Raw genomic sequence first — 14,586 nt, 5'->3', positions numbered from 1 at the left:
ATTCCCCCAGGTTTTAATGAGCTCTCTCTGCAGATGGGTCATAGGCCCTTTCCTGCTTCCTCCCAGCCCATCTCCTAGCATTTATGAGACCCCGCTCTGTGGCCGGCGCTACACGTGGCATTCCAGGGGCCAGAGAAGATCCCTGACTCAGTCATTTCTCTTGGATGGCTCTGTGTAGTAATGGAGTTAAATCCAATACTTCCTGTAAAACCATCAAAAGAGTAATTGGGCAGTCTCTACCTATTGAGGAAGTGATATCCCCAACGTGGATGTTTTAAATCACATGCCTAGAACTTAGAACTAAATTTCTAAGAGAAATCATCCTCTCAGTGGTGCCTGTGCTTCCAGAAGAGCCTACAAAGTTCATAGTGTAAGAGAACTGACATTCTTAGGATCTACACAGGCAGGCATCTTGAGTGTGGAGCGGGCAGAGCGAGGGATGAAATGTAGGACCCAAGGCAGGGCAGGGTTTGCCGAGAGCTGGCCACAGAAGGACCATCTCCTCCTTCCTCCCTTCCCCCTCTGCCCCTAGAGCCAGTGCTCTCGAGACTCCCTCCTTCTCCCTGGGACCCTTCTTCCAGGAGTGTTCCACAGTTCAAAATTACAGTTGTCCCTAGGGATCTATGGGGGGTTGGTTCCACGACCCAGATCCTGGGATGCTCGATGCCCTCATGGAAAATGAATGCAGCTGGCCCCTGTATCCTGGAATGCAGAGCTTGCACACGTGGAAAGCCCTTGGTACAGCCGGCAAGCACACTCCTGGCCTTTCTCCAGTCTCAAGTAGCAGTTTAGAAAGAAGCTTCTTGGGAATGACTGAGAGCCCCAGCCTTCCCATGGGGAACCAACTCAAAGAGAGCTCCTCAGTGGTGGGATTTCAGTGGCGTGAAATGGCGTGAAGTGGGGAAGCCAGGGAGATCTGGTCTCAGGCTTTACCTGAGTTCCGTTCACCTGCCCCCTCCTGTTCTCTTCTGCCCTGAGAGACCCTTTCCAGGGACCCCAAGGGAGGGCCAGCAATGCACGGGGGATTGGAGGATGGGAGTGGTGGAGTGGCAATCTTCTGTACAGATGGGTCCCTGGCGAGTGGGGTTTTGTAGGGACTGAGAACAGGGCATTTTCTAAGCATAGTGGCTCAGCAGGAAGGGAAGTGAGGGTCTGTGCAGGAGGCCAGCTCCACCAGGGTGTTGACAGAGACTTGGAAGAACAGGGGCGGGGGCTTTGGAGAGAGGGAGTCCCCCACCCTGGAGATGACAGAGACCTGGGTTTGAATGCCAGCCCATCACTTCCTGCGCTGGGTCCTGCGCCACTTAGTCAGTGGTGTTAGCTTGTCCAGGAAGTGGAGCTGCTGTCTTCTAGAGCCTAGTGTCAGGGCCCAGCCCACACACGGTTGGGCACCGGCAAGTCCCCCAGCTCAGCGGCCTATCTGCCCCTTCCCCCAGGTCATCGACAAGAACTCAGGTGGCTGGTGGTATGTGCAGATTGGTGAGAAGGAGGGCTGGGCCCCTGCGTCCTACATCGATAAGCGCAAGAAGCCCAACCTGAGCCGCCGCACGAGCACTCTGACACGGCCCAAGGTGCCCCCGCCGGCACCACCCAGCAAGCCCAAGGAGGCCGACGAGGGTCCAGCCGGCCCCGGCGAGAGCCAGGACTCCCCTCTGAGGCTCAAGTACGAGGAGCCTGAGTACGACATCCCTGCCTTTGGCTTCGACTCAGAGCCGGAGCTGACCGAAGAGCCCACAGAGGACGGTGGCTCGGGGGACAGGCGGCCCACACAGCCCCACAGGCCCTCGCCGGCCTCCTCGCTGCAGCGCGCCCGCTTCAAGGTGGGCGGATCCACAGAGGACGTGGCCCTGGAGGAGGAGACTATCTACGAGAACGAGGGCTTCCGGCCGTGTGTAGAGGACGGCCTGCCGGCCAGACGCTCCTCCCGAGACAGCGACTCCCCAGGGGGCTCCCCGCTGTCCCTTGCCAGGAAAAATTCCCCCAAATCGGACTCCCCCAAATCATCCTCACTTCTGAAGCTCAAGGCGGAGAAGAACGCCCAGGCAGAACTGGGGAAGAACCACTCCTCAGCCTCCTTTTCCTCGTCCATCACCATCAACACCACCTGCTCCTCCTCCTCCTCCTCTTCCTCCTCATCCTTGTCCAAGAACAGCGGGGACCTGAAGCCCCGTTCCGCCTCGGACGCGGGCATCCGTGGCACTCCCAAGGTCGGGGCGAAGAAGGATGCCGACCCGAAGGTTGGGCTGACCTCCTGTGCCCGGGCCAAGCCGTCGGTTCGGCCCAAGCCGTTCCTGAACCGCGCAGAGTCCCAGAGTCAAGAGAAGATGGACATCAGCACTTTACGGCGCCAGCTGAGGCCCACTGGCCAGCTCCGGGGCGGCCTCAAGGGCTCCAAGAGCGAGGATTCTGAGCTACCCCCCCAGACGGCCTTCGAGGGTCCCAGCGAGGGGTCCAGGAGAGGCTCCGCCGACCTCATCACCCTCCCTGCTGCCTCGCCCCCCTGTCCCACCAAGAAGGGTCGGGAAGGGCAGGCCACCTCCTACACCACATGCAGTGCCTACCAGAAGGTCCAGGACTCGGAGATCAGCTTCCCCGCGGGCGTGGAGGTACAGGTGCTTGAAAAGCTGGAGAGCGGCTGGTGGTACGTGAGGTTTGGGGAGCTGGAGGGCTGGGCCCCCGCCCACTATCTGGTGCTCGGCGAGAACGAGCCATCCGACCCGCCTGGCAAAGAGACAGACACAGTGGCCCCCAAGAGCAAGCAAAACGAGGGCAAGTCAGACAGCCTGGAAAAGATCGAGAAGCGCGTCCAAGCGCTCAACACCGTCAACCAGAGCAAGAGGGCCACGCCGCCCATCCCCTCCAAGCCGCCCGGGGGCTTCGTCAAGACCTCAGGCGCCGGGGCGGTGAAGATGAGGAACGGTGTGCGGCAGGTGGCCGTCAGGCCCCAGTCGGTGTTCGTGTCCCCGCCACCCAAGGACAGCAACCTGTCCTGCGCCCTGAGGAGGAACGAGTCGCTCACGGCCACCGACAACCTCCGAGGCGTCCGCCGGAACTCCTCTTTCAGCGCCGCCCGCTCGGCAGCCGCAGAGGCCAAGGGCCGCCTGGCTGAACGTGCTGCCAGCCAGGGCTCGGAGCCCCCCCTGCTGCCCACTCAGCGCAATGGCATCCCCGTGTCCCCCGTGCGCCCCAAGCCCATTGAGAAGTCCCAGTTCATCCACAACAACCTCAAAGATGTGTACGTCTCGATCGCAGACTATGAGGGGGACGACGAGACGGCGGGCTTCCAGGAGGGCGTGTCCATGGAGGTCCTGGAGAGGAACCCCAACGGCTGGTGGTACTGTCAGATCCTGGATGGGGTGAAGCCCTTCAAAGGCTGGGTACCCTCCAACTACCTGGAGAAAAAGAACTAAGGGGGGGAGTGGGTCCTTCCAGCCTTAGTGTGGGTGAGCGGGAATAAGACAAAAGGGAAAGGGGAAATGGGAGGGGGTGGGGAGGACAACATGAAACCTGCAGAATGTGTGACCTCGAAGACCCCAGCTAGAAGGTGGGGTCTGGCGGGGGCCCACATTGAGCAGGGAAAGGGAATGGGCAGGGGTGCCCTGGGCCTGGGATCAGGGGCGAGAAAGCTGAGCCTCAAGTGTGCACCTTGGGGACTTTGCTGATGGACTCGGCGCCATTTGGGACAGGCCGTGTGGGAAACCCAATTTGTGCCTTGGCTGCCAATCTGGAAAAGATGTGGTTGTAGGGGCCTCACGTGCCCTGCCCCTGCCTAGCCTGGTTTCAGTAGCTGTTAGCCTCCAGAGTGGCCCTTGTATCGTCCTAACCTGTATTTGTGAATTATCCTGGTTCCCAGGGTCCACCACCCGCCACGGGTGGGTGTAGTAGGAGACACCACTGGCCCTGGGGTTTGGAGACATCTCTTGTGAGCTCAGGCTGTCCCTGGGCTGGGCCTCCATCCATGTCTGCGGAAGAAAAGGCAGTTGCCCAGGTGCCAGCAAGGATCCCCTTTCTTAGCCGTCACTGCCGCTGGCCTTGGGAAGAGTGCCCACCTGCCCAGGGCATGCCGTGGAGGACCACCAGCTCCAGAGCTCACAGAGAGGGCGGGCAGGTGGAGCCGTCGGTCTCATCAGTCTGCACAGACTTTCTTTTGGGTATTTCTGGGTGGGCAATTCCTTTGCATGTTTTGGGAGAGGTGTATTGCTTTGGGGCTTCTATGTCAGGCCTTGGGTTTTTGGCCTTATTTTGGGGTTGTTTGGGGGCCCAAGGGCAGTTAGCCTCATGGGACAGGATGGGGAGAAGGTGGCATTTCTGTCGTACTCTTGTGGGGAGGTTGGTTGGTTTGTGTTTTGCATTCTTCCTCTCCACAAGCTGAAGTCGCTTCATTTGGTTTCCACTGTGTGGACGGCACCAGCGCTGGCCAGAGGGATTTCAGGCGGGAGAAGCCTCAGCCCCGGACGTGGCGAAGCAAAGATGCTGCTCTCTCGGCAGGGCAGGACCCTCCCCAGGGAGGAGGGTGGCGTTCAGGAGAGGAACAGCGTACATTCTCCGGCCCAGGCAGGGCCCAAAGCCTCACGTGTAGGCAGTGGAGAAGCAGCGGTCACCCCACCCTGGGCTGAGGGGACCCCACTGGGCAGACACCACCAGCCATCCATGGCCTGCGAGCAGTGCCCGAGAAGACGAAGATCCCTGGAGCCAGCCCGGGCTTCCCCAGGGGCAGCGCCCCTGTGAAGCGAGAAGAGAGAACGTGAAGTCCCTCTCAACTCTGGGTGGTATCTTTCAGTCGACATTTCAGAGGCCACACTGGCTTCCCTGAGGACTCACTCTTTGCTGGGAGTAGATTTCCACACGTGCCTTTGATTGTGGACAAATCAGGCTTCACAGCCACTGATTTAGCTGCCAGATCCTGGATCGAGGAGGAAAGGCCCTCCCTCCGCCCCTGTTCCCCACCCAGGCAGTGTATGTTGCTGGAAAAAACAGCACGGGACCCGTGACTCGTGCCCTCAGCCCCCAGCCACCCCCCCTCCCCCTTCCTCACCGTACACTGATGCCTGGCAGCTCTAGCAAACTGCTCCCGTTCTTTGTTGAAAGGGCCGTGGTGAGATTTTGCTTCCTTTTGTTTGTTTAAAATTAAAATTAGTTATTTTCTTCTGCTGGACAGTATTAAATAGAGCAGGATGTTGAGTTATCTGCTAGATTGCAGTACTAATGGTAGTGTTGTAGTGTCTTTATATTAATATTATTTGGACTTATTTGAACAATAATGATAAAGAAGTGGTTCATTATTTTTTAATTAATGCACTTTAATAAGGTGGAATGGAAAGAAACCCAGAGAGCAAAGTGCATTACTTAAAGATGCAGTATATACTTTTCTCATTTTTAAACAGCACATATTTATTAAAAGAAAAAAAGTAATTTATGATTATTTAAAATAAAATTTAAAAGTAGAGTGACTGTCGGGTTAAAGGACCTTCCACGTAGCTATCTTCCAGGGGGAGGGCTCAAGCGGCTTCACTCCTCAATGTCTGCACTGAGCCAGTTCAATGCCAGCCAGGCCAGGAAGGAGTGCAGGACCCATCTGCCAAGCACAGAGCATCTCAGTTGGACTGGAGCACAGTGCTCCCTAGAGCCTGCCTTTCCCTGCCCTCCCTCTTCCACTGTACTGCCCTGTGGGCTCTCCTAGCCCTGCCAAGGACCCCGTCTCCTTAATCTCCAGTGCTCTTAAGTAATAGAGTCATTATAAGTGACCTTCAGGATCACTTCATGCCATACCTTCCTGTTAACTGCAGCCCAAAGACAGGAATTAGCTTTCCCAAATCACATAGTTGACGGCAGACCTTCCCACCCCCGTTAGAGTGTATAGTGCAGTCATCATGTTTACATTGTGACATCCAGCCCTAAGGATGGCTGGGGCTGCTCAGGCATCCAGGAAAAGTGGAGAGTGCTGCCACCTAGTGACAGCATATAGATTTGGGCAGTGAACAGGGATTGCCATGCCCCATCTTCACCCCTTGCCCCTCGCCATCACCCCGACTCTCAGCACAGCACAAACCCTGCAAACCCAAAGAGAATATTAATACTTGAAGCAAGAAGGGTGCATGCCAGTCCCTCTCAGTCATGGCCAGGGGATGCCAGGGCTTGCGCCCCTGGACTCCTAGCCCTGCCCAGGGCAAGAGGGCTTTTGCCTAGAGCTACTGAGCTGCTTTGTGATGTTGGAGGGTACTGCTGGCAGCAGGTAGAGGAGGGAAGGGGCCTGGGGCTCTGACCCATCTGGAGGAAAACCAGATCGGACTAAAAAAGGAAAAAAAAAGAAATCTCAGCAGTGTCCAAACCTAGTTTTCCATTAGTTGCGATTGAAAATGTGAAATAACGTTGTATTGCTGTATACTGCAACTTTAATCATAATGAGCCCTTCTGAGGTCATTATTGAGGTTTATATAATGCCTGAAGATGCATCCTTTGGTGCTTTTTTCTTTCAGTTTAAAGACTTTATTACAAGGGAAAGCGATGTCTTCGTCTCCTCCCACTTTGTAGCAGGGGCCTGGCTGGGGTCTCTGGCAGCCATCATGCTATTCCCACTAGGCCAAGGGACCCCAAGGCAGCAAGAGGGAGTTGGGAGGGACAACCTGAACTGCAGGTGTGCCAGCTGTGGCCGGGCCCCCTCGCCAGCCCTCGGCCCCCTCCACCCCAAGCCTGGCCCCATGGGCCCCTTTCTTCCTCCACTGTTCCCCATCTTGACGAAGGCATTATATAGAATCGTTTTAATCACTTTCAGATGTTAGAGCAGCATATTTTACAGGCATTTGTATCCATTGCTTTCCTCAGCAAGGCATGTTACTACTTTTATCATCTAAGGAAAAAAAAAAAAAAAGACAAGGGAATTTCGGTCAAGCATTATTTCCATATTAGTAGTATTTGCAGAATAGGTGTAGAACTATTTAAGTTTAGACCTTGGTTTGGTAGTTTTTTGTTTTGTTTTTAAGGAAAAAAAGAAAACGTAACCCCTACGTTTCCTGTTTTTTGTATTTAACTAATATATAATTTCTATAAGGTTACTCACTTCCCTTCCCCCTCCAAATACTTTGCATTCTCAATCGAAAATGAAAACAATCTGAGAGACAGGAAAAGTGCAATATTATCAAGAGGGATGCCAGGGCTTGTAGGACAGTGGCGGGGAGGGCCAGCAGCCCCATGTGCTGCTGGGGGAGGTGGGGCTCTTGGAAGGAGTCAGCGGTGGAGCCAACAGGTGACCTTTTATCCCTCCTCCCCCTTCCCTGGCAAGATGGCAGGGGTCTCTGCCAGAGGGCAGCCCCTTCTGCTGGGTGTTGTCCACCCAGAAGAACGGGATTCAGGGAAGTGGCATGGGGCGCTCGGCCTCCCAGGGCCCCAGCCCTCGGCGCACAGCAAGGACCTCCAGGAACTTCTCCTTGTTTTCATTTCCGTTCTTTTTCAGCCAGCTGCTCAGAAAGACCTGTCCTAAAAATCACCCTCAGCAGCCCTCTCTCACCCCAATCTCTTGATGTTTGGGCCATGATCCTTTTGATGTATGTTTGAGTCTTTCTAAAACTATGTAACCTCAAGTTCAGTTTTATGAGCAGGAACCCTCAGTGTAACCAAATCCTTCAGGGGGGTATGTGGGTGCCTTGAGCCTAGCATCCTCCGGTGACACCAGTTCCCACAAGCCTGCAGCTGGGCCTGGCGCTGAGCCGGGGCCACCCATTCATCTCAATGACTTCAGCCCGAGCGAGGCGTGATCCTGCCTCTGCTCAACACCCCAACAGTTCCCAGAAGATCTCGAAAAAAACGTGTTGGAGAAGCCTGCGGAGGTCCCTGCGGACATAACTTCCCCCGACAGGTACCAAGCTCCCACCTCCTACCCAGGTGCGGGTAGAGAGGGCAGGATGGGAAGTCTCTGGGTCCAAGCCCTGGGAGCTCCGCCCCTCAGGGTGACAGGTGCAACCTCGCTGGCTCATCCCTTCCCCCTCCAGTACTGTACACTTGCTGCTCCAACCCATTTGATGAATTTCTGTACAAATATGGATCTGGTGCCCAGAGTGGGACTGTGCCCCTGTGGGTGGGTGTGTCTCCTTGGAGTGGATACGTCTATAGGTCCAATTTTCGAGACGATGCAGTGCTCTCTGGAAAGAGAACCATCCACATTGCTAAAGAATTAAGATTCCCTCACTTTTTTGAGGGCTGTGTGTTGTTGAGTAAGTGCATTGTGCATGTGGTGTGAGTGTGTGCGTGCGCGTGAGTGCATGTGTGTGAGTGTTGGTCATTTCCCACTTGAACTAAATAACATGGGGTTAGAGGAAAGAGATACTGGGCAAGCTGTCTCCACTGAACAAGTCCTTGGCATTGGGCAGGCCCCAAGGGACTCACAGCTTCTGGCAGCAAGTGTATGTGTTACTCACACACATAATTCTGGCTGGAGAGTGCAATGTGTCTTTTTTTTTTTTTGTAATTATTTTATTAAGTATTTAGTTGGAAACTTCACACTGGCATTAACAGATCTAGCAGAAGCAGCCTAGGCCATTGTCCCGGGCTCCAAAATGAAGATGTGGAAAGGAGGCGCCGCTGGGTGTGGAAGTGCTGAGGGGTTCAGACAGGGCCACCACCTGCAAACGCGTGTCTAGCAGGCTGCCTCCCAGCCTCTGCCGTGTATGTCACCACTGTGGGAACCCCCGTGTCCTGAGAGCTGCTTGCCCTCGGTTCTTGTGTGGCTGAGGGTGGGTCAGGCTGGTCGGGGTGAGAATTCTCTCACCTGCCTGTGTAGGCACATCACCCCCGATCTAGACCGCCGGCCCCAACTGAACACTTCACGGGGTCATGTGGAGGGCTCCCCCTTGACATTACTGAGCTTCTTGCCTCGATTATGATCTCTGGCTGGGGGTGGCCTCCGGTTCTCAAGTTCTGTGATCACAGCCAGGGACAGAACAGGGCCATGACCTACAGCTTCATTTCAGGAGGACAGCCCCTCTGATGGTGGAGTCCCTCCCCGTTTTGTCCTGTACACCTGGGTCCTCAGGCCGCAAGTTGGGCACACTGGTGCTTATAGACTGGGTGGAGGGCTCTGCCTTCCTGGGCCTTGATCCCAACGTGCATGTAAAGTTGGTTTTACCACGCTATCCCCCGTTCCCCAATCCTATCTTTCTAATCTTGAGTTTGCACTTGACAATCAGCTTCCTCTCCCATCCCAGAACTTAGTGGCCTTAGAGAATAGGTCCCTGCGATGAAGGTCCCTCCTTTGCTCCCATTTCCATCCTGGCTAATGGGCTGGACCTCAGGAGGCAAGAAAGAGGAAGAAAGAATTATCGTTTTAAAGCAAAAGTATGGGTCGAGCACGTTGAAAGTAAGTGAGAGGCATGTCGGCGAGATGAATGTGTGAGAGACTGGGGTGGCTGGGGTTTTCCATCCCTTCCCCGGGAAGGTGACTCCCAGAAGAGGATGTCTGCTAGGCAGAAAGGGAAAAGAGTGAGGAGGTTGAGTCAGGATCTAGAGTCTGGAGTTTTGTCTTTAGTAGAAAGAAGAAAGGAGTGAATTCTGAGTGTTTCAGAGGGAAGCGAGCCAGTAGGGAGGAAACAATGATTCAACACCCAAGGGCCCAGACAGAATAGGCTGGGAAAGTCTCAAGATTTGGCTGTAGAAGAAGCTGACCAGAGGAAACTGCTAGTTGCTGGACCACAAGCTGGGTCGCCAGCATGTTCTTAACGGTCACTGATTTACTTAGTAGAAAGCCAAAGTTGCCAGCAACAAACCAATCTTTGGAGAACATTCCTCCATCTCTTAGCTTCCAGGCTGATTTTGCCCACCGTTCTTTGTCCAATCTAGAACTGGCCTCTCAAATTACTTGAACCAGAGACCAGTAACCAGAATGGTTCATGCAGTAGGGACCCACCATCCCCAGACTGAAACCTCGGGGTCCAGACACCATCCAGCATATCTGGGGGGAAGGCAACCTCATTTGCTCTTCTGTTGACGCCAGTTATTCTTGAGTATCTCTAACGATGTCTATGGTGTTTCAGTTTGCTGAGCCTGCCTCACTAGTGTGACTCAGAAGACGGTGCAATGCAGTCATCATGTTAGTGGCCTGTGAGCAAGGCATACTGCTCTTGAGCATTTCAAAGAAAGGTAAACAGAGCCTCCATTCTTGGATCTGCAACTTGGTCTCTGTAAGAGGTCTTCTTTAAATCCAGGACCCAGGATAGGAAAAGGGTTTCCCTGACAGTTTACAGGAAATCTGCAGGAAGGCGACTTCTGAAGAAGGCAGGTGTGAGTGGCAGGTTTGTGAAGCGTGGGTTTGTGGACTGCATGGTTGCACGTAAGCTAGCTGGATGTCTTTGGGGTGCTCCTCACAGTGTCCATGCAACCCCTCCCAGCTCCTAGTGGGACCTGTGGGGCTGACGGAGGTCATTCCCCTTTCTCCCCTCAGCAGAGAAACTGAAGAAAAGGACATTGAATTCAGTGCAGTTCGAGTGCTAAAAAATTTCCAGGCTCAATGGTGGTGCTAAACTGTCTCCATGTTTCTAATATTTTTAATAGTGGGTTGGTTTTTTTTCAGTTGTTCTCATCACAAAAATGCAGTGTCCTTGGGGAAGGGACCCAGCCCCTTGACCTGCCACTTTCCAGGTGTCCTTTATCCTTTTGACGGGACTCTGGTCTGCAGAAAATGTTCTGTCTTGGCATGCTTCTAGACTGTAAGATTTGGGTTGTTTTGTTTTGTATTTTATGTTTACATGCATCTTGTATTTCCCCAAAAACTAAATAAAGTTTTTGCCTTTTTAACTGAACAGAATCACCTCCTGATTCTCCCCTGCCACCAGAAAAAACATCCAGCTGAGTGGCAAAAGTCACATTACGCCCAAATGAGGCATGAACTTCAGGGTCTGGGCCCTCTGAGGACACTGGAGGGGTAGAGGGAAACATGTAAGCTGCCACCCTTGCTGGTGAGAAGCGTGCTCAAGCTCCCCACCTTTTCCCCACCTTTGGAAGGCTTTCTGGCCAGTGGCCCAGGCTTTTAGAGATACAGACCTTGGGGCCACCAAGACCACATCCAGTGGGCTTCCATGGCTCCTCAGCCTGGAGCCCCTGACCCTCCCCTACTTTTGCTGGACTTCAGTAAGCAGGGCTGAGCAGTCCTGGTGTAGGAAGTGGCCCATGGCCATTCAAGGCCAGGCAGAGGCTGGCCAGCCAGAGCATCCTCCCAGGAGAGAGGGCAGGAAGGCAAGCATCCCATGCCCCTCTGAGGCTCAGGCTGCCAAATGAGCTAGGTCCCCACGTCGTGCCTGGACCCCCTCTGGCACTCCAGCTTTCACAGCCACCTAGATGTACTCAGCCCACCTAAGAAGTTTTTCCAAAGGCCCCTAGCCAGAGGCCTCCCTTTCTAAGTAGCTGTGCCACTCATTTGGCGTAAGCCTCTGCACCCACCAGTGGGAGCGCAGCTGAGCTCCCAGCCAGAGGCAAGAGGTCTGAACTTGGGGTGAGGGATGGGCAGACCAAGTTCTGGGGAGCTCAGCACAGCCCCTGCCATCCTCCCTTTAGCCCCTAGGTGGCGCCGCCCCTCCACAAAGGTTCCACACAGGTTCAGAACCGGCTCAGCGTTTTGGAGCTTCACGGACTTCTGCAGCTCCTGCTCTTGACAGATCCAGAGACCTGCAGTCACGGAAGGGCAATGGCTTCTCCCTTTCGGCTTACAGCGAGGGTCGCCTGGCATTCTGGCCTCTGCTGTACAAGCCCCAGGCCATGCTCCAGCTACCTCCCCCTCCCCTGCTGTCTCCAGGGGGTCTTTTCTGATTGTTGGCTCCCCTCCAAACCAGGACACCTGGCCCTCTTCCTCCACACCTCCAACACCATCACCACCCGCCCCCGCCACACACACACCGGCCCGCCCTTCCTCCCCCCTCCAGCCCTCCATACTGCACAGGACAGCCCTGAGGCTGGTACGAAATCACCTTTATTCACAATCACGGTGATCCAAGTTCACAAAGGAGGCAGCAGCTACCCTCACACTAACAGAGACAATGGGATGGATGGCTTCTTCTCCCTGACCCTCAGGCCATGCAGCCCCTGCACTTGTGAACTTCCCTTGCCTCTGGGATGGGTGCCCTGACTGCTTGGGACCACCACCAGCCCCATCTCACCCCACTCCCACAGAAGAGGTCTACAGGGTTAGTGGGGAGCAGAGGCCCATGGCAGAATGGTGACTTCCCAAAGTTGCCCTGCAAGGCAGGTACAGACAGGGCCAGCCTGGCATCATGACCCCCCTCCCTGTGCTTCCCACCACCCCACCCCATAGCAGCCACCACCAAAGAACCCCCTGAGAGTCACAAAAAAAGTCTTCCCACACCCCCAACAATCATTTTACAGAGGTGGCAGCTGAGGCTCAGAGCGACTGTGACCTGGCCAGGGCCACACAACTGGTCAGTGGCCAGGTCTAGAATCCCATGCCCTGCAGGCCATATAACAAAGCAGTCTCCAATGGGCGTAAAAAAAAGCCATCTGAGGGGACAGAGGGCTGGAGGCTCGGGGAGACTTGCCAGGACTCCGAGAGCTGGCCCCAGCCCATGGCCTACCAGGACAGGTGTGCGGGGCTGAGATGACTGTAACCTAAGAGCAGCTGGGGGTACCCCCTCACTCCAAAATCAGGATCAAGAACCTGGAGGTGCTGGGACCCACCCCTTCTCCTTTCTCCTGGGGGAGAGAGCGCCTACAATGACAAGACCTGCTGGCCTTCCCTCCCCCAGCCTGCCAGACTTTTCCATGTCCTTACAGAGTGGGGAACTCGGGCCTCTCGATGTATATGAGCCAGTTACGATACCCAGGCTCCAGCCCAAGAAGAAGAGCATTCTGTGGCTCCGGGTGATCTGCTAGTCCCAGGGCACTGCAAAGGTTCTGCTGTCCTCTCTAGAAAGTGGACACAAGTTGCCAGAAGGCATCCCGACTCGGCCCCTTTTTATGGAGTTCTATTTCATGGTAAGCAGAGCTGGCTATGCACTCATGTGCTGGAGTTCAGGGCAGAGTTTAAGTGATGACAACCTCTGCTGGCCCCTCCAACCAGGCACTCCACCTACTAGGGCAGCCTTTATAGGAGTCTGGGGGGTGGGAATTCACTCCCCCCGCCCAAACTAACCCCTACAAACCCAATAAATAAATAAATTAAAATACAGGAAAAAAAAAAAAAAAGCCGTTCTTGCTCCAGGAAGTCCTCTACTCCCAACCCAGGATCCTGGCCTCTCCCAGGGATGCTAAAGCCTGACAGAAGACCTCCCCTGCTCTCCAGCCCACGCCAAGGGGCTGCCCCCAGGCAAGAGCATCCCCGAGCCCACTGAGGCAAACAGGCCATGGCCAGGAAGGGGCCCTCCACGTCTCACCCAGGCCAGGGGGCTAGCAACCCAGAACCCAGAGGCTTCCGTGGCCTGTCTGTCCACCCATCCAGGGTGAATGGGCAACAGGCACAGCACAGAGGCGGCAGCCCTCCTGGGATGAGAGGGATCCACTGGCCGTCTTACCCTTGGCTGCCAGGCCCAAGGGGAAGGGAAAGAAGGAAGGAGACAGTGGGGGAAGGTCAGAGAGTAAGGCAGCAGCCCAGGCTGTGCACTGCTCAAGGGCAGCTGGCTGAGGAAGAAAACAGAGGCTGAAGTCCAGGGCCACACTCCACTAGCCAGGCCACGTGTCTGGACTCAGGGCCGCATCTGCCCAGAGGATGGGACACACTTTCTAACGTTCACAAAGGTGCCACACAGGCTAAAGAGACCTCCTGGGAATCTACCCCAGGCAGGAAAGGACCAGGACAGGCTGAGACCCCCCCCCCTCCCGCCCCGCTTTAGCCCCTCGGCCTGCAGGGGAAGAGCTGAGACTTGCTTCTGCCCCCACCTCCCAGCCTGACTCCCCTTCCTCCCCAGACCTCAGGGGCTGTTTCCCAAGTTTAATGACAAGGGGAAAGAATTTCCAAAATGAGGAAGAAGAGAAGGGGCCCCGTTGACTTGCGCCTCAGCCGGAGCCGGGCCGGATTCGGAGGAAGCTGGGGAGCGGATGGGTCCGTGACGGCTAGGAGCTGCGGTAGGTCTTGATGATGTCCTTGATGGGCCGGCGGCAGATGGGGCAGCAGGCGTGCAGAGCCTTCTTGAGGCGCAGGCCACAGGCATAGCAGAGGCACATATGGCCACACGTGTAGATGACCGTGTCCACCGCGTGCTCATAGCAAATGGTGCACTCATCGCTCCACGGGCCCCCGCCTGGGGTCACTGGTGATTCGGGCAGACTCACTGGTGAATTGGGGGCTGTTCCTGGGGACACGGGGACAGCAGTGAGGGGGGAGGCACGAACCTGGCTGGTCCCACGTTCATGAAGAAAGCCCCGGCCTCTCCTCCTCCATGGATTGGGATCAGCCTGTCTACCTTGCCACCCACCTCCTGGGCACAAGAAGAAAGAGGATGCACTCTGGACAGCCCCACTTCCAGCCCCTCCATGCCCAGACCAGGGGCCAGGGTGTCCGTGAAGCAATGAGAAGAGGCGGGAAGGATGGAGGCCCAAAACCCACTTGGGGAGGCCCCGCTGAGCTACTCTCTGGTGTTCTTTGTGCTCAAGAAG

At 55.4% G+C, this 14,586-nt stretch overlaps 2 protein-coding genes across 14 annotated transcripts in view; one reads left to right on the top strand and one right to left on the bottom strand.

The window, feature by feature from the left end:
• The window catches only part of SH3PXD2A (SH3 and PX domains 2A), a 249,553-nt gene extending 238,766 nt beyond the window's left edge, over positions 1 to 10,787 (top strand). For all 8 annotated transcript variants that reach the window (XM_086377592.1, XM_086377593.1, XM_086377590.1 and 5 more), the window contains one exon: positions 1,437 to 10,787. In XM_086377592.1, the coding sequence (XP_086233718.1) occupies positions 1,437 to 3,410 (1,974 nt within the window). In that variant the 3' untranslated portion in view covers positions 3,411 to 10,787. The remainder of the gene's footprint in view (positions 1 to 1,436) is intronic.
• Positions 10,788 to 13,906: 3,119 nt separating this feature from the next.
• NEURL1 (neuralized E3 ubiquitin protein ligase 1) overlaps positions 13,907 to 14,586 on the bottom strand; it is a 72,568-nt gene continuing 71,888 nt past the window's right edge. For all 6 annotated transcript variants that reach the window (XM_086377600.1, XM_086377603.1, XM_086377599.1 and 3 more), the window contains exon 6: positions 13,907 to 14,282. In XM_086377600.1, coding sequence (XP_086233726.1) covers positions 14,044 to 14,282 — 239 coding nt within the window. In that variant the 3' untranslated portion in view covers positions 13,907 to 14,043. The remainder of the gene's footprint in view (positions 14,283 to 14,586) is intronic.

The sequence above is a fragment of the Bos grunniens genome, chromosome 26 (assembly GCF_055505025.1).
Source record: "Bos grunniens cultivar Pamir isolate PY7600 chromosome 26, Bosgru_T2T1.0, whole genome shotgun sequence".
NCBI lineage: Eukaryota > Metazoa > Chordata > Mammalia > Artiodactyla > Bovidae > Bos > Bos grunniens.
The sequence above is the reverse complement of the archived record's forward strand: the minus strand, read 5'-3'. Positions and strand labels throughout refer to the sequence as shown.